The following is a 20,626-nucleotide window of genomic DNA, read 5'->3' on the forward strand; positions in this document are numbered from 1 at the left end:
AAGCGGTCAGAAGACACAACCACCAACAAGAGACACGGGAGAGGGAGATGGAACCACAAGTGAGTGATGACTTACAAAACACCAAGACAGTAATAAATCTGCCCAATTTAAATCTCAATACAGCAGAAGAACAACTACTTGCCTTAGGTTTATCATACTGTCCCGAATCCAACTTTAATTATGCCAATACTCGGATGGATATTTTTTGCTTCATACGGAAAGTAAAATTGAAAAAATTCCATGCCCTCCAACCCCAAACACATTAAACAAGCCAATCATCATTGGGCACCCTGCCTTGCACTTTGACAATTTCAGACATTCCACTGTTAGAAACTTACAAGAACTACAAAATGAAAATGATCTAACAAATAGTCAAGACAACCCTCAACTGTCAGGGAAACTACTTCAAAGATCAAGTCAAGTCCCCGAATTAATGAACAAGGGTAAAAACCGACACCGTTCAAAGCAAAATCAACATTTAATCCTATTGCACCGAGAGATGCAATTGATATTTTTAATGAACAGGTGACAGCGGAATTGAAGAAACTTAACCATAAAGTTCACAAAGCAAAACCAAAAATTAACAAGAGGAATCGACAATACAATCAACTGATGAACAAATTGAGTAAAAACAATCAAATTGTCATAAGAAAATCAGACAAGGGGGTAATGTAGTGATTTGGGGGAAAGAGGACTACATACAAGAAGCTTTATCCCAGCTAAATTACGTTACCTGCTATAAAAAAAAAAGCAGTATGCAGGCTCTACGCTCAGTTTATAATGAGTTCTATCTGAAACTGCTGGCCTGGAAAAGTGCGGTAATGATTACTGATGATGATATAAGTTTATTAAAAATAGAATCCTACAGTCCCCCATATGTACTTTATTACCAAGATCCACAAAAATCCTGCAAGACCGCCGGGAAGACCCATCATATCTGCACAGAACAGTCTGTTAGAAAATGACTCTCAATACATTGATTTCCATCCACAAGAACATGTACAGAAATGACCCTCTTATTTAAGAGACACTGGTGATTTTATCTTCAAATTGAAAGATTTCATTTGGCAAAACAACTATTTACTAGTGACATTAGACGTACTGTCGTTATATACCAGCATAAATCATGAAGACGGCTTATGTGCATTGGAGTTCTATTTGGGGCAAAATTCACGACATATGTCCCAACATAACACAATGCTAGTAAATATGGTTAACGTCTGTTTAAACAATAACATTTTCTTGTTTGACAAAACCCATTACCAACAGATGCGTGGTGTCGCCATGGATCCCAGCTTCTCCCCCAGCTATGCATGTCTTCACATGGGCTGGTGGGAGGAGCTGGTACTGGGTGTCACTCACAAATCATACAGAGAGAACAATGTAAAATTGTGGCTGCGATTTATTGATGATTTGTTTAATATTTGGGATGGAACCTACACCAAAGCTAAAGAATTTGTCTCAGCCATTAACATCAATGAAATAAATCTAAAATTCACAGCAACGATTAGTGACAACAAGGTATATTTTCTGGATGTGGAAATTTACATAGAACATGATAAATTAGAAACCAAAATTTATCGAAAAGAGACTGCAGGCAATTCAGTTTTACATTCATCTCGTCACTATCCATGACACTTGATTGAAAGCATTCCCTACGGGGAAATGCTGAGATTAAAAAGAGTCTGCAGTAATTCAACTGATCTACACTTAGCACAACAGGCCAGCAAGAACAGATTCTTGGAAAGGGGTTATTCTAGAAAAATGATAGATGCAGCTATCGTCAAAACAACGCGTTTATGTAGATCCAATCTTCTAGAATCCAAATCAAAGAGGCTTAATGAAACAGGGAGTGGAGTAAGATGTATCTTGGCATTTAACAAACAAGACAAAGCACTAAAGAATATTATGAGACGCAATTGGCCAATAGTGCTAAGTGACCCTATTATTGGGGGCTCACTGCCACACAGTCTCTCTATCACCTACGGGGGAGCCCCATCTATGAGCAATTGTCTGGTTAAAAGCAGTCCTGAGATAACTGAATCACATTCATGGCTCTAACAATGTAAGGGATTTGTAAAACGCAAGAGTTGCAAAGCATGTCAATGCGGAATCAGCAAACACATCGTATATCACACCGTTTGGCAACAGGGAACATAAAATCATGAAATCTCTGCACTGCAAAACAGATTATGCGATATACATATTAGAGTGCTCCTGCAACTTAAAATACGTGGGCAGCACCCATTTGCAGGCAAATAATAGAATATTGCAACACGTACGAGCCATTACTAATCAGGGTGCAACTTATCCAGTGGCTCACCACTTTAAAGAGAAACATCAGAGCAATTTGGAATATCTCAGGTATTACCTAATAGACACACTGGTGGCCAATAGGAGGGGAGGTGACAGAGAAGGCACACTCAGAAAACTCGAGACCAGATATATTTTAGATCTGGACTGTAAGGCTCAGGGGGTCTGAATAAATCTGCAGATTTATTCACCTGTCTATACAAAAATTTCTGGCTGTTTCAAGTATTTAATATTCCACTTTTAACTGTATTGCCGACCCTCAATTAGATTTATGGATTTTTGTCTCACAAACTCATGATACGTCGGAGAGAAAAATATGCACATGACTTCCGCACATTCCGATTCTTAGAGAGGGAATTAAGAAAACTTTGAAGTTTACCTCAACGTATTTACACGGGGATGTAACGAGATGAATGAAAGCAATAGAATAGCCTTTAGCTGCCAAACCGACCTGACCCAGAAGGAATAGTGTTTTTTTAATAAGTCTACACACACGCACTTTAGTAGGTAACATAAGCTACACACAGTTATCAAGTATTCATTCCACTGATCATATTTGCACTTGCACTTTGCTTTATCTTCTAAGACTGAGGTGGTATCAACATTTACGAGTCACCTATAACCGGTCAAACATATAAAAATATGTATATCGATCAGTTACTATTTATTTAGACTGGTTTTAAACATTTGGAAATACGTGACACATCTATTCATGAAATATTTATAACTTTTTTAGAATAATTTTAGAACTATTGAAAGTGATTCTTGTGTTTCATGTATTTATTAGGCTATTTGTATTGCCCAATGCACTTTATACAATAGTCGCAAACAGAGTTTAAAAAAACCTTTCAAGACCAGTATGTTAACATCGTGTTGATGGTGACTAGCTTGAAGTCTGTTGTTTTCCCGTCATAAGAATGTTTTAGAAGTATGTTTTCACTTTCTATGACTTACAACTTGTTACCAAGCATGCAATATATCAATGTATGGAAGGAGTGGGCAAGTACTCTGTCAACAATAAATTATTGTAGTCCAAAGAAATTATTTTCTGAAGTCCAAGAAATTTCTTCCAAAAAGATTCTTTTATTCTTTCAAATTATTTTCAAGTTGGTGCTCCAACACATTCTTAGAAGTCCAAACACAATCTTAGTTACATATAAACACAGCCAACGCGTTTCGTCCCCCTTGGGACCTCATCAGGGCTGCAAGAATAAAAAAGAAATTATCACTAATGAGTAAATCATACGTCTCTATAACCCAATTCCTGCTTACAGTCAAATTAATGTTATCAAGTACATCTATAACCTATACATCCTGCCTATATGACAATCTTAAATTTGAAGAATTTACCTCTACATCCTGCCTAAATGACAATCTTATTTTTGAAGAATTTACCCAAAACCATAATCACAAGCATGTATTACTTTAAATAGAAAATGAATGCCAGGCAGCGTTGTCATGTGATCAAGGTCCGGACGGACAGAAACGCGTAATGGCTGGCAAATAAAGTTATAACATCGGCACAAAAATTGTGGCCCGCGTCTGCTTTCAACCAGGATGGAAGCAGGAAGGAGCAGTTATTGGACATTATATATATATATATATATATATATATATATATATATATATATATATATATATATATATATATATGTGTGTGTATACATCACAAACTCATATAAGACACATGGGAAGTGGCGCGCATGCCGGCAGAGCCAACCAGCTTGTCATGCCATCCAAAAAGTCTATTTAGCGCGCTCTCAGGATATAGCACAAAAAACACCATGTTGTTGCATGAAACTGTTTATTCACGCAATGCGTTTCAGCTGCCCAGCAGCCTTCGTCACATGTGCTTACACTACCACATGGGTGTTGTAAAAATGCATGATAAACATAAAGAAGGGACACAAGAGTATCTAATATGTTGGCCATATTGGAGTGGTGTGAAAATAGTCAGAAAAAGTATAAGCCTATGGAATGGTGCAGGTTCAACCACCATATGGAACATGTCAAGTGAGATAGAAAATGAATTGCCACATATGAACAAAAATAAACATATTAACACCTCAACTCAACTCTCATATTGTGCAATCGAGCAGATCACTAATGATCTTAGAGGTGGGGACAGAGTTCTCAAGCTCGGGAGAGGGAGTCGTAATACATAATTGACTTCCAGACCAGAATACCAGGGGGGTTGAACCAGGATGAAGAACTTGCTAGTCACCTCAGGAAGGAATACCTTTTGCCTTTGATTCTGCTATTCCTTAATATGCATGAGAAACCAAATTGTTCATGTTGTATGCTATAACTTTAGCAATGTGTATTTTTAAGTTTATTTTTTGATGCTGATATTCTTTTCTGCTTTTCTTCTTTGCAGGAGGAAAGGAAGGGACCCATCACTACGTCACTCACCAGCACAGGTTCCCTACCCTTTTCTTCATCGTCACTCTTGGGATGTTATCACAGATAAGATATACCATGCATGATCTCTTCTTTGCATTTGTGGATCTTTTTGCACCATGCATACCTTAGTCAGAACGAGCACGAGCATTTGCCCAAAACTATTAGTGCAGGTATTTTTGAGTATTAATGTATTATTTTCAGTTAGGCAGTAGTCACCTTGCCCTGGGCTATCCTACTACCTGTGGGTTGTGATTCAGCTACACGGTTGTGAACAGGCACTATGCCTTTACACTCAGTGGCTCGCCGTTGGTATGCCATTAGGTGGTCCAGGCTTTGGGCACCATGCCAGTATTACAGTTAATGCATGCCTATAAAAAGTTAAGATGTTTGGTTGCCACTTTCATTATACCAATTGGTGTTAATATGTTGATTTTTGTTCATATGTGACAATTCATTTTCAATCTCAATTGACATGTTCCATATGATGGTTGAACCGGCACCATTCCATAGGCTTATACTTTTTCTGACTATTTTGACGTCACTCCAATATGGCCAACACATTAGATCCTCTTGTGTCCCTTCTTTATGTCTACCATGCATTCTAAAGGACACCCATGTGGTGGTGTAAACACAGTTGACCAAGGCTGGTGGGCAGCCAAAACGCGTTTTGTGAATAAATAGATTTGTGCAACAACTTGGTGTTGTTTGTGCTATATCCTGAGAGCGTGCTAAATGGACTTTTTGTATATATATATTATCTACTGGCGGTCGCCAGTAGATAGTTATAGTTACAACCTAGTTTCCATAGGAAGTCTCAAAATTCTATTTTGAATAACTTTGGCGCCGGTTGACGAATCCTCGCGAAATTTTCAAAACTAATGGGGCGCTCTGCTCAGCTCCTACCCTGAAAGTCTCGGGGTGATTCGTCAAGCGGGGGCCGAGAAAAAAGGGGGGTCCCAAAACGCGTTTTCCCCATGTTATTTTCCATAGGACCTTTAGACACAGTTACAGCCCCAACGGCTGAACAGAATTATGTGAAATTTGGCAGAGAGGTAGCCATAAGGTCAAGGAGGTGCCTTTTGCAGGTCTGGTGTAAATCTGTTCAGTATTTCCTGAGAAAATAGCATTTAAAACCATGTCAATATCTATACGCGCGCAGCGTTCGCGCACTGTGCGCGCACCCTGCCGTGCGCGAGCGCAATTCTGATTGGTTGTTAGATGTCGGTAAACATTCGAATCGGTCGAAACCAGGAAGTGTCGGCCGCCATTTTGTCTCTCGCAGTCTGAGGGGGTGAAAAACAAAGGTGGAGAACGTGAAAAGGGGGCAGAGTGGACAGTTCCTGACCCCCTAGCCTTGGTCAGGGGGTCACAGAAGGACCCCCAAGGGAGAAAAAAAACAATCTTTTTTTTCAAAAAAAATCGCGCTGTGCGCGCACCCTGCGCGCACTGCGAACCGTGGGTGCTCGGTGCGCGAAGCACACCGAGCGCACACAGCGCGCGGACGGTGCGCGAAGAGCACCGTGCGCGCAGGGTGCGCGCACCTCGCGATATTTAAAAAAATTTAAAAAACTCACGGTGCGCCCACGGTGAAAAACCTGAAAAAAAAAATTTCATAAATACATAACTTAGCATTTAAAAAAACGTACAAATTCAAAGAAAAAAACATAGGTTTCACACACGTTATAGTTACGAATTAGCATTTAAAAAACCTTGCAAATTCACTTAAAAAACCATAGGTTTCACACATGTTATAGTTAGCTGGACATTTCACTCGTAAAAAAACAATGAAATTCCGCCGTTATAGTTACTGCAGGCAACTATAACTCACGCGACCGCAATCCTCTGCTGATGACGTCAGATATTACATCACTGATGACATATGTGTCTTTATGAAAAATAAATATTTGTAATATATGTATAGCTAAAGATTAATGGAAGAAGACATGGGTAAATAAGTGTCTAAATACAGTGATGTAATACCTGACGTCATCAGCAGAGGATTGCGGTCGCGTGAGTTATAGTTGCCTGCAGTAACTATAACAGCGGAATTTCATTGGTTTCTTACGAGTGAAATGTCCAGCTAACAATAACATGTGTGAAACCTATGGTTTTTTAAGTGAATTTGCAAGGTTTTTTAAATGCTAATTTGTAACTATAACGTGTGTGAAACCTATGGTTTTTTCTTTGAATATATATATATACACATATATGTACATATATATGTATATATATATATATATATTGATGTCATAATACTTTTATTTATCTAATCTTAGTTTGTATCAGGTATTACTTTAAGTCCCTGGCTCAATTATTTTCTATAAGTATCTGTGGCAGTACCTGCAATTGTCTATGTGTGGTAATAACTTCAGAAGTGTTGTTTGTGAATAGCACTGGACTTACTCTTTTTCAGATGGGTGTTTGTCCTTGCATGTCTCTTCCTTAACCCCTACTAACCCGTCCCTGCCTAACCCCTTCTCATTTAGCAGTAAGTATCCCCCATTTTCTGGACACTCCTCCAGGACCCTCCAACATTTAATGCTAAAACTAAGACTTATGTGGTGGAAAAGATGAGTGGAGTTTGCCTCCGCAGATAGGTTTGTGAATTGCATATTCTAGTACATGAGTAGTACTACTATGGTACTACTAAACTTATTCCAAAAAGGAATAGAAGATGTGGTGTTCCGACCAGAGCTGCCGAATTTGAAACTGGGTGTTGGACTTGACATCTTTGGCGTGGTTTACCCTGACATTTTGCCTCTATATCCTGTATTTTTGACGCTATGCTGTATTTTGTTTTTGCTGGCTTAGATGCTTTGGGCACTTTGCCACTGCTGATCAGTGTCAAAGTGCAAGTGCTCCTTGTGTAAATTGTTATTATGATTGGTTCTCCCTGATCGGCATATTTGATTTACTGGTCAGTCCCAAGTAAAGTGAACTAAGAGTGCCAGGGCTGGTAAATCAAATACTACTAGTTGGCCTGCAGCACTGATTGTGCCACCCACATGAGTAGTTCTGAAACGGTAACTCAAACCTGCCACTGCAGAGTCTGTGCGCAGTTGTTAACTGCCATGTCGACTTGGCAAGTGCACCCACTTGCCAGGCCCTAACATTCCATTTTCTTACATGTCAGTGACCCCCTAAGGTAGGCCCAAGGTACCCCTGTGGGCAGGGTGCAGTGTATGTGAAAGGTATGACATGCCCTGATGTGTGTGGCATGTCCTGATAGTGAATTGCTTCCAAATTCGTTTTTCACTATTGCAAGGTTACCCATTCCCATAGGACAGAATGGGGAGTTTGTTTATAAGATCTTATAAACATAACTGCCCCTGGGAACAAGGTAGGAAAATAAAGTTTTGTATGCCTGAACTCAGAATGTTAAAATGCATCTGTTAGTGAGGGGGATTTCTACATTCTGTGTTTGAAAATACCACTTTTAGAAAGTAGGTATTTTCTTGTTTAGTCATCCAGTTTGCCTCTGCTAGGATGTGGATTGACTGTCTGGGTTTGGAGTGTCAGGGGCTGGGGAGGAGCAGTGGCTCCAGAGAGCCTGATGAGTCAGGGCTGGGCTGAATAGACCTGGGCTGCATTTAGAGTAGGGGAGGAGATTTCCTTTCACCTGAATGGACCTGGTCTGCTTTCCACAATACTGTCTCCACCACCTACCAGGAAGCTGCACCAGAGAGGACAGAATTGTTTTTGACTGGGCACAGGGCTTCTCTGTACAGCGAGAACAAAGAAATGTTGGGGTATAAGTATTAGACCTAAAACCCCTGACCTTTAGATTAGTTCTGTAATCGAGAGCAACCTTTGCCAAGGAGAAGAGCTGCAGAAACTGAGAAGTACTGCCCTTGATGTGTGTCTGGGGTTGGCCTGCAGTTGCTGTTTCTGCCAAGGAAAGGAGAAGGACTTTGATGTGTGCTGTGTCCCCTGCTTGAGGAAAGTCTCCAAGGGCTTGAGTAGAGCTTGCCTCCTGTTTTGAAGTCTCAGGAACACAAAGACTTCACCCCAGCTCCCCTGAACTTCATTGCTGGGAGTTCTGACCTGCCAAGAAGTGCCTGTGACTGTGTGGGGCCTCTGGAGGTTGTTTCTGCTGTTGGGAGCTGGAAAAGCAACACAACAACGAGAAAATCGACGCATCGCTCTTCTTGCCACAGTTTTCCGATGCAACGCCGTGGTGCGAGAAGAATCTCCACGCATCACTGCACCGCTGCTAAAACTGATGCAGCGCCTGTCACCGCTGCAAGAATCGACGCATCGAGGGATCGCGACTGAAAAAAAACGATGCAGCGCCGATCAACGCCACCGCATCGTTCGCCGCCGCATCCTGAATTTCCATGCATCGTCCCTGTGCGCCAAGTTTTCCCCGGCGCATCACCCACAGATCGGACTCGTCGCAGAATCGACTCATTGCTTCCCCCCTACAAACCGGACCCCATGCACTGCTCCCCTGTGTCCAGCGGAACTGTCACATCGCATCCACGAAGGTCTCATGAATCACCACATCTCTTTGCTTTTCAATGCTTCTCATCGCGGTGGCTGTTTGGCTTGGTGAATTTTGTCGCAACGACAGGTACATTGCATGAAATCATGCATCCATAGTTTTCTATGGACTCAGTTACTAAAACCTGTTGAAAGTCATTTTTCTTAATACTTGTATGTTGGATTTTTGTCGTTTTGGTCTTGTTAAGTTTAGATAAAGATACTTTATTTTTCTAAACTGGTGTGGTGTTATCACTGTGTTACTGTGAGTCTTGATACAAATTCTTTACACATTGCCTTTGTAATAAGCCTGTCTGCTTGTGCCAAGCTACCGCCGGGGTTATCTAGAGTGTGTATCCCCCTTACCCTGACTAGAAGCAAGGGTCCCTATTTGGACAAAGGTACCTACCACTGCCAACTAGAGAGCCCAATTTCTAACACCGGGGAAGTACGAATCTGGGCAAATCACTTTTTCTCAACTTTGCCCGAAAAATTAATGTCACCTTGTGTAATGTAACTGATCCTCATGTAAAGCACGCAAATACCTTGAGGTCGGGTTTGTGCCTATAAAACTGCAAAAAAATGCCATTTTTAAATTGGGCCCTATGTTCTTGTGACTCAGTTCTCCTCTGTCAAATGCTCAGGAGTGCCATGGGGCAATTCAACGTGCTATGTGTGTGTCACGCAAGAAATGTATTCATTAGAATTGACTTAGACTGAAGCCCCTGTACCACAAGTTGTGAAGATCCGATCTCCCTCACAATTACATCCTCTCACCCACATCGATGAGCAAATATAAAACTGTTTGCACCACGACATAGCATTGAGACTGGGCATTGAAACACCTGTGCAGGGTGTGCATGTTCCCTTTCTCTACTTTGGTGATGTTGAAAGGAGTACCCGTTGAGAACACGCATCTTATCCGCGAGAGGTCTAGCCCACAGCATATGCAGTTTGGCATCGGTGCGGGGGAGGCTCCATTGTTCCGCGCTGCCGTTACCTGGCTTCATCGCTCCCAGGCTCCCCCGTGCCACCGCCCCCGACTTCTCAAGGCTGGTGGCTCCCCTGTCTGTAGGAGGGAGCGAGTGGAAGCCTGGAGGGTGGGAAGGCGTGTGGGAAGCAGCGCACTGTAGGTGGTGGTAGAGAAGAAAAGTGTTAGCGAGGGAGGGGCCCTGCAGAAGCCCAGCAGCAGCTCTGACACTGCGGCCTCTCCCACCTCGCGGGACAGCAGGGGAAAGAAAGTCTGGTCAGCAGCGCGCAGTCTGCAGCAGTGGGAGGAGGAAGAGCGGGAGGAAGGCTCCACATTTAGGGGTCACGGACAATCTGCAGCGAGGGAGGCGGGTGTGCCGCTCGAGGAGAGGAGCCGCAGCGAGGGAGGAAGAGTAGGAGGGGAGAGGAGAGGAGAGGAGCGGCGGCAGGGCGTCAGAGGTATCAGCCCCCCAGCTCCGTCCCTGCTGCCATGCACGCTGCTGCCGCCTGAGCTGAGGAGCCCGAGGAACGGCGACCACAACAAACCCACGAGTCATGTCTGCCAAGGAGGGGCTGCCCGACGGCCATGTGGAAGGTAAGGGCGAGGCGGCCGCCTGCAGCCTGTCCTGGAGCGAAGGAGGGCTGAAGGGCAGGCGGAGGGGGCGCGGGAGACTCTGGGTCCCGCTAGAGCAGCCTTCCTTGAAGGGATGGTGAGGAAGGGTCTGCGGCAGCATGTCCCTAGGACTGTGGGGTGAAGAGGTGATGCAGCGGGCTGCTCTGCGGGACAGGTCAGGGAGACGTGATTGAGGGGATTTGGGGCTGCAGCAGACTCTCTTCAAGGGGGAGGGAGGGTGCTGCAGCAGGCTGTCCTGAAGGAGACGTGCTGCGGCAGAGGACGGACGGGATGCTGTTAAACTCTGCTTCCTGCGCAGCCTCTTCCATTTGGGAGCGGGTGTCGCTTTAGGCAGGCTCAGGGTACCCTTTCGAAGGGCGAAAAGTCCCGACCTACTATGCTTTTTTTAAAAATTGTGTGCATTTTTCTTTCTGGCCCTTTTAAAAATCCTACCTATGTGCCACATTTCTGTTAGAAGTTGGAACGGGCGCTAGATGCTTTTCTTGCCTGAAAGTATCATTCTTTTCGTTTTGACATCCCCAATATAGACGTCCTCTGCCTGCATTAGTGAGTGACCTCCGGGTCCTCCGTCACTGACCCCGTACCCTACAGGTCCAGATGCGCCAGCCTGCAGGGCTCAGTATCTCTGGCTCCGCCCATCACCAGCGCTCATGACACCTCCCTTTTGGACCATGCGTCTCCACCCTGCAGAAGCTGCCTCCTGCCTGGCGACTCCACCCTGCTCCGCATGGCAAGGTGTCTCCTGCAATAGAATACTCAGTGCTAATGCTGTACTGGCAGGACTGAAATAGAAGCGTTGAGGAGTGTCCCCAAGTTGGTCTATATTGGTGTTGGAGTGTAAACATGAGGTAGCATAGACAGTGGTGTGGTGCACAGTCCTGTTTTATCAGGTCATAGTTTTTAAAAATCTCCAGAGTCTCGTATTCCTGTTTATCTCGGAGTTGTTGAGCTCTTTATGTTGTGACATACACCCAGATGTTCTGCCATTTGCCCTCTTACAGTTTTCACCCACAGTGATTTGCATTTATCTTACAACTTACCGTTTTGGAAAATGTATGATTATGCGGGCCAGATCTCTCAGAAAGATGCGCCTTTTCTTCCTTGAGCAGTGGATGAGGAAGAGACATTTATTTGATGAAGAGCGCAGGGATTTCTCAAATGGAGTAGCCGGTATTAACTCTCGGATCGCCAAGATGAGTTTAAATTTAACCCGCATCTTCTGCGTGGCTGAGGGGCGTTGGGGCCGCGCGCTTGTAGTAGGCATGTCCTGGTATCCGTTGGTGGTCTCAGTCTCTCCTCAAGGGCCCACCGTGCGGCCTGTCACAGAAACCGATACGATCCAGGTGGAACAACAGTGTAGGAATGCTCCCCTCCCCTCCCAGGGCCCCTTCTCACATTACCTGCTGGCCTCTTTCCTTTCAAGAGTTTTAACCGACCCCTTCCTTCAACGGTTCTCCACTCCAGTCCCTACTCCTCCTGTCAGCCTCCACTCTGCCTCTCACCCAACCGCCGCCCTGTGCTCCTCCACCTACACACACGGCCTCCCTTTCTTCGACACCCTTAAGCCTCACCCATTCACCCTCTGCCCATCGCTCCAAATCCCCCCACACAGCAATCACTGCCCCTCAAGCCTGTCTCTTCAGTCTCATTTATTCCAGCCTTTATCATAGAATTACTTCAACTCGTTCCTCCAAAGCTTCTCCTTCGACACCTTCTTCATTACCAGCTGCCCCCCTCACTCTCGGACCGTTCCTTAATATAAAGTTTCTCTCACTATCAACTTTCCTCCCTCTTACAGCGGCCTCTTAATTCTCTCATTTCTAGCCTCTTCTAAGCACTGTACACTTTCCTCGCTGCTACCACCAACACACAGACGTTGTCTCTACAGGTTGTGTGACAGAGGCATGCATTGCTAAACCACATGTGCCTCAACAACGCAGCCCGGACAACGCATGCGTCTTGACAACGCATTCCTTTACCCCGCAATTTCGTGGTAAAGGCATGTTTGGTAAAGGTTAGGGTGACCAAGTGGCATGGGTGCAAATTAAGGACGGTGAGTGTAAAAATTCAGGACAAAGGGTCAAAATTCAGGACAGAAACTACGGACAGGAGGTAAAAATTCAGGACAAAAGGTACGTTTTACATACACATCAGAAGAGGTCGCGCATAGTATATAAGTAAGTAAATAGACATATACTTAAGTACGAGTGAAAAGAAGTTTATATTAGGTTGACACAATTGTGCACTTCATGTTTTTTCAGTATGCGCGCAGCTTTGTGCAAATGTGCAGGTCTTTTAGTGGTAACAACCCCCCCCCATACACTTTCCAGCATCACAGCGAAGAGCCTTATGCCCGGTCCGGCCAGTCCGGCGTTGCTACCACCCTCCAATGGTGATCCTCCTCTTCACATAGACCCTCTCTCATGTGTATTTAATTTCTTTTAAAGTGCTACTCATCTGAAGTAAGTAGGACAGGGTGTCGGAGTGTGTTACATCACACACAGATTATATAGAGACAATGACTCATAAATGTGAAAGTCAATCTATAGGAAATGTTACGTAAGATAATGGGGGTTACAAGGTGTAATCATTGTTTCATCCATCATTCAGTCTTTCACCATTCATTCTGTCCTTCCATCTGTGTGCCCATCCATATCAATTTTCAACCATTTGCAAACCTATCCATCATCCATCCTTCCATCCATTCATCATTCCACTCATCTATCCCTCCATCCACCCTTTCACTCATTCATTCCTCCACCTTATCCATCCGTACACTCATACATCCACTCTTCCACTCATCCATCCATTCACTCATCCATCCAGCCATCTACCCTTTCACCCACCCACCCATCCTTTCACTTACTCATTTATCCACCCAGTCACTCATCCTTCCACCCAGTCATCCTTCCACCCAGTCACCCTTTCTCTCATCCATCCCTCCATTCATCCTTTTACCATATCTATCCGTACATTCATCCATCCACTCTTCCACCAATTCACTCATCCAGCCATCTACCCTTTCACCCATCCAGCCATCCTTTCACTTACTCATTCATCCACCCAGTCACTTATCCTTCCACCCATTCACCCTTTCAGTCATCCATCCATCCTCCCTTTCTCTCTCCATCCCTCTTTCATTTAGCCATCCATCCTTCCATCAGCACGGGGTCCTGAAAAATCACAGGCCTGGGGCATACTGCCTCTTCTGCCCTCCCATTGTGATGGCCCTTCACATTAGTGACATGGAAAGGGCTTTAATCTGCCACAAGGGAGATCCCACACACAGCTTCTCTTTCTTATCCATTGACAGGGAAACATCTCTTCAGAAGCCTCCACCTCCCTACACCTATCCTTTGCTCCAATATGCTACCAGTAGGGGCTCCTGTGAGAGGCAGGGGTCTTTGCATACCCAGGTTCATGCACGGGACGGCACAAGGCGGGGAGTGTGGGGTTTATAAGCCTGGAGGCCATATAGCAAGCCCTCTCAGTCTACTCTGCTTGTACCCCTCCCTTGTCTGCACATTGGGGCAATTTTCCATACGCCAAACCCCTTAAGTGAGGGAATGTCAAAGGTGCAGTCAGAAAATACTAAAATATCAAATATGACGGATAAACATATGGCATCTTTGGTCAATTTAAAACACCTGAAAAGGACTCTGAGGTGGGTTTTGGGCTTCGGGCTGGCCTGAAATGAAGGGTGGCTTACTGGTAGCCTTTCTGTTTTAGCTCTGCTCCTGGGTTGGTCACACCATGGTGTCATTTGCTGGCAGTCTTGTCATCCAGGTCGATCATGGTTAGGTCTACCTGGTATCGGGCATCAGTATGTCAATCCCCGCACATGACCTTTATTAGTTGTACAAGGATGTTGCAATGTAAAGAATTTGATCACACTGTATGTGACGATACCCGTCGCTCTGAGCTGTATTGCAGTTGCCTGCGTGGGTACCACAGCTGCCAGGAAAGCCCATGCAAGTGCGACTCGTTTATCTTCTTTGTTTCCAGTCAATAACACACTCCATTCTGGGATTTTGATGCCCATATTTACAATTTGCTTTTGGCTAAAAGACCAGAACTAGTTTAGTGTGGGACCGTTCGACAGCTTTGGCTGGGTGACGTCATACGTTCTACTTTGTAAAAGCCCCGCCCTCCGTACACTGTCACTTAGCAGCCATACACTCACCACTGGCCTCAGAGCCTACATTTTTGCAACTCTGCGGTTCAAGAGACACATTCCATGGACCTGTCCCCCCAACCCACAGAGGCATGCCCCTCCGAGTCCTGTGCGGTCCTTACCCTTTACACCCCAACGCGGTCATCCATATGCTTCGGATCAAGGTCCCTGGGAGCACTGTTCGTCAAAGCCACGGCCGTGCAGGCCTGCTCTTCCAGCACTGCCACTCGCAGGCCTATTCGTGTCAGTAATGTTCAGTCGCTCTTCATACCTACCAACCACAGAGGACGCATCCAATTACAGCATCGACAGCTAAACAGCCAAGCCTTATCTGTCCCTCACAATCAGAGGCGCTTAACTAGAGCCAAATTTCAGGGGGAGGGGGGCTACTTCAAATTTCGGGTGGGGGGGGGGTGTAATTCTTCCAGCAATAGGCAGTGTGGAGATGAAGGGGTGAAAAAACAACAAAGCCTCATTAACACGTAAAGGGTCTTTTAAAGACCTGTGAAGTACTCGGTGGGGCTGCTCTTGTGCTCAGAGGAGTGCGAGGTGACCCCATCAGAGAGCTGAGGCTTCTGGCAGGGGAACGGTGATGTTCCCCAATGCCCAAAATTACCGACAAAAGGCGTCCGTAAAAGGGATCGTCACGGACAACGGACGTGAGATCCAAATTACGGACGGTCCGTGAAATTTACGGACGGTTGGTCACCCATGTAAAGGTATGTGTGGTAAAGATCACACCCAGGCCCCCCCTTGAACCCTAAAACTGCCACAGCCCTGAAAACTGTCCCTTCTCCCTCCCCACGCTAAGCCCTAAAACTCACCCCATGTCCTAAAAATTTCCCCTACCCAGCCCCCCTGCCTGAGCCCTAAAACTTCCCACAGCCCTGAAAACTTTCCCTTCCCTGAGCCCTAAAAACGAATCCCACGTCTTAAAACTTCCCTGAGCCCTATTCCTGAAAACTAACCCCCGCCCTGAGCCCTAAATGCCGGCTCCCTGCCCTATAAGCAACCCAACCCCCCATGCCCCAAAAACTACACCCCACCCCTAAAAACTACCCCCACCCCCCAAAACTCGGCCCTAGTCCCACTTACCAGACCATGCCCTCTCCCGATCCTTCCTCTTTCTGTGCCCGCCCATCCACGCATCTAGACCGTGAACTGCCTTAATCACGCATATACGTGGGTAAGGCATATGCGTGGTTAAGGCAGGTATAGTTGCGCTTGCGGGGAAATGGCCTGCGAGCCTCAGCCTGCGTTGTAAAAGCCGTTTCCCATCTCTACACATCTATCCATCATTCTTTCATTCTTTCATCACTGGTAACACCATATCACATGATACCACACCACACAGTGCCTTGCTATACCACTCCAATCAAACTACATCTTAAAATACATTAAAACTCCAAGCGGCACTATACCAAACACCATTATACATGACCCCTTATTATACATGACCCCTTATTACACTATTTAAGAACATACTCCAAGAAATCCCACTGCACCATACCCGTTAAAAGAATACCACACTATGCTACAGCATCCTTCCACACATCACACCATATCTCATCACTCTATTCATAAAGAACCACGTTGCATGATACCACAGCATGCACCACCACAACATCACTTTAACCATACTATACTTCACTATGCATCGCAGCACCATGCCAATTCAAACATCACACCTCACCTTACCACACCATTTAAGGACATACTGCAACATATCACACCATGTCAGTCCCTTCAAAAATACACTACACAGTCCTACGTCATATTCTACCATTCTATAGAATCTTTCATCAGTTCACATCATAGCACAACAAATTATACCCACACTATATTGTGCAGCAACGGGACACAATATACCACACAAAATCACATTAGATGATCAGTAGGACATAGGCCAGCTTTGATAGCACACAACTGCTATACTGCATAACATCATGTCACACAACATCATACACAAAAGCACAGTACCATATCATGATGCAATCTCTCTATATACTTCCACATCCCAGGATAGGATAAGCTCACAAAATTAAACCATAACCTGCAACAACATACCACAAAAAGTACACCACCATCTAACACTACACCGTTCAGTACAACACGTTATTCCTTACCTCCTTTCATAATGCTATGGTTACCAAATCAAATCGTACCACACTACAGCACATCACATGAGCCAACATCACACTATACAATCTCCATTTCACACCAGTAGCAAAACTGAACTCCAGGGGCGCATCGCACAACCTATATCACCACATAACGTCTTACTACACGTAGGAAAAGCTTGTGTAACTTACCTGGTAACAACATACCACAGTACCTTTTCACATCACAAAGCACTACATCACTTCACATATACCTAACCATACAATGACAACCCTTCACACCACACATCATCACTTTAATGTCTACAACACCACACGCCAGAAAAGTAGACGAAACATGGGAGTCTCTGAATATCAAGGAGTCACTGGAGTTTTGGAGAAAGAGGGGCCCGAGAGGAGCACTTGAATTGGAAAAATAGAAGTGCAGGTACCCTGTACCAGAGTACCACCTGGTTTCTGAGAAGTGCCGGTACTCTCCAGTTAAGAAGTATTACATCACTCTTGAAAAGTGCAGATACTCTCCCTCTCAAAATAAATAAGTACTGGTACTCAGTACCGGTCCATTTAAAGCACTGCTGCTGAGAGTAACACTGACCAGGGAGTTACAGACTCCAGGGAGTCAGGCGGGCCATGGAACAGATGCACCACCCATATTTGCTGAATTGCTTGTACCCTCATTTATTTTGTGGCATCACATCAGTTGTCTGCTCATATTAAACATGTTTCGGCCTGGGCGGCCTTAATCATTGGTTGGATTACCGGCCGGATTTCTGTGTGTGTGTATGTATGTATCTACACACACTCACAAAGTAAATTGAACTTTTTAAGTAGACAGGTCCTTGGAATATCACAGTCACTCCCATTCTCCTCTTCACACCACTCTTTTCTGCAGTCTCTGTTGGACATTTCTGCTCTTTTTGTCCTAATTTCTTTTTCAAACCTTCAATGTGCATATCTCACACATCATCTCTTTCCTCTTTAGCATCCTCTTTTCACTCTCTCCTGCACGTACATCTTTGCATCGCCTTCACTTCACCATTACCCCTAAACACACATTGCACTCACACACCTGAACGCACTGCATTTTCTCTAACTTTTGCCCTGTCTATATTTTGGCACCTTGTAACTCCTTCACACACGTTCACATATTATCACAATTCAACTACCTGCCCATTGCTCTGTATGCTCTGCAGAGCGGCCAAGGATTGGATAAGCATTTATTCCGACCCCCTTTATGACCCACTGACGGGCACTGTGAGAAATTCTCACTGTCTTCGGCCTGAACTCCACAGCTCTCAGTCGTGTCCACCCACATCCTGAACTCACACGGAGGCAAATATTTGTCAAACTACACACTATACATGAGTAATATGTTGCATGAAGAGACTACTGAAACTCACCATCCTGAAAAAAGAAAATACTCTTAGAAAATGCAAGAGTAAGTAAAACAGGAACTGTAAACAAGAACAGCATCGCTCTTCCCAGGCTGAGAGGGCAGCATCTGTTTTTTGCTGGCTGCGGCTGTCACCTGTGGACGGGCAAAATTAGGGGTCCAGAACATTAACACATGGGGCACCAGTGCAAACAAACACCCATTTACCCCCTGATGGCATTGGTGGGTGGATGATGCAACATGGGAGATGAGGGCCAGAAGCAACATGGGGGATGAGGGCCAGAAGCAACATGGGGACATGGGTAGGGGAATCACATGGGCAAAATAGAGCAACGTTGAGCTGGTGGGGAGAAAGAACATGTTCAAGGAGGCAATGGCGGGGGAGTGGGGGAGAAGACATGGGTGAGAGAGAAACATAGTGTGGTGGATAGGGGAGGGAAGCACATGAGGTAGAAAGCAGGAAAAGATGCACTTGTAGATTGTTTACACCAAAAATGAAGTAGCACCTGAGAAAGCAAGCAGTGGAAAGACATAGTAATGCATTCATGCTCCACGGGTGAAGCAAACTTAAGAAGAGGATGGAAAGCACACACAGCTAACGAATAAGAAGCATGATAATGAGCGTGACAATTGTAAGAGCAATAGGTGGGCTCTAAGCCCACTTTAAGATAACAATATGACCTGCAACAGACAGTTCATGCACTGCCTTAGGTGGGACATAAAAATGACATAGTTAAAATGGAGGAGCAAAGGAGCCTTGGTGAGGGGTGATCTTGGGGGAGATAGATCTGGAGATAGGACTACAGTTGGACAGAAAACTTTGGAAACGGGGAATCTTAGAGACAGTTGGTCTTGGGCATAGGGCAGCACAGGGAGACAAAGAGACGAGGGAATACATGGAGATGCTGGTGCATAGGGACCGTGGGATGGAACAATTTCAGTCATGTAAATAAAGGCACGGGAGTCAAGCACAGTAGAGAGGAAAAGGTGATGTTGGCAGACTAGACTAACGGATAAGAAGATAGGATGGCTCCGTCAGTAACAGGAAAGAAGACCAGGACATTTTTTTTTTTTTTTTTTTTTTTTTTGAAAAACCTTTATTTAAAAATCAGGACACAGCTATTCAGCCGACAACCCGGAGGTTCGGCAGCATCGATAATTAGAAACAGTGATGCGTCCCCAGTACAGTACAAAGAGAAGTGCAAAGGTTCAATTTTAAGTAAACACAAAAACTCACAACAAACCCCAGCAAGGCAAGAACACTAAAAGCCCATGGTGAGAGCCCCCAGGGGAGGCCGGACCCCACTCATCTACCAGTTACAAGATAGTGTAAGGAGGAAGAAGGGGGACAGCAGAGGCCCAAATAGTTCAAAACCAGACTGTGCTGGAAAGAAGGTCAGGGGGAAAGCTGTTCCTCGGGAGGTTCCAGACCAGGACATTTTGAACATACAGAGACTTCAGCACTAATAGGATAGAGAAATGAGAAGACTGGGTGGATTTGGTACTAACGTCAAAGGAAACAAGCGGGCATGCAGACAGGGGGAGACCAGAGTGCTCCCAGACAAGAAAGCAACGAGTCACAATGGCTGCTATACAAAGATTCTGGCACACCCCACAGGCCGTGTGGAAATGTTCAAGACTCATCAGTGGTACCGAGACCCTCAGGACCCTCCACCACTACACATTACACTGCTATTATTGACACGTTAGGTGAAAGGGAGCAGGGGATCCCACAGCATGGCCAACCTGCCAAGTTTCCCAGGTCATTGCAACTAGCTTCTACAGCTCAGGTTTTCCCCTTGAATTCCTTGACTTGTATTTCTGTTTACCCCATTATAAAACCAGAATTACAATTCCATTCATGTCATGTATGACTCTGGGAAACTTGGCAGCTAAGCATAGCTCACACTCAAAGGGGTCATGTGGAATAGCACAACAATAGCCTCCACTTCTCCACGGTGCAAGTAAAGTAAAACCCACAACCCTACAAACCACATCGCCTATACATTCTTGAGTAAGGTAAGTGTCGGATGTCCCCCACCTGCCCTGCAGCAGCCTTTCTGCAAATCTAGGACCCAAAGAGCACCAATAAATCAAGGGATTGGCAACGGCCGTACTATACAAAAATGCATAAAACA

The 20,626-nt window shown here is 44.9% G+C and overlaps 1 protein-coding gene across 1 annotated transcript in view; it reads left to right on the forward strand.

Moving 5' to 3' along the window:
• Positions 1–10,553: 10,553 nt before the first annotated feature.
• Positions 10,554–20,626, forward strand: part of HSPA12A (heat shock protein family A (Hsp70) member 12A) — a 408,132-nt gene continuing 398,059 nt past the window's right edge. Inside the window, exon 1 of the mRNA XM_085603185.1 lies at positions 10,554–10,762. Within this exon, the coding sequence (XP_085459311.1) occupies positions 10,723–10,762 (40 nt within the window). The 5' untranslated portion in view covers positions 10,554–10,722. The remainder of the gene's footprint in view (positions 10,763–20,626) is intronic.

This window comes from Triturus cristatus, chromosome 1_2, assembly GCF_964204655.1.
Source record: "Triturus cristatus chromosome 1_2, aTriCri1.1, whole genome shotgun sequence".
Taxonomy (NCBI): domain Eukaryota; kingdom Metazoa; phylum Chordata; class Amphibia; order Caudata; family Salamandridae; genus Triturus; species Triturus cristatus.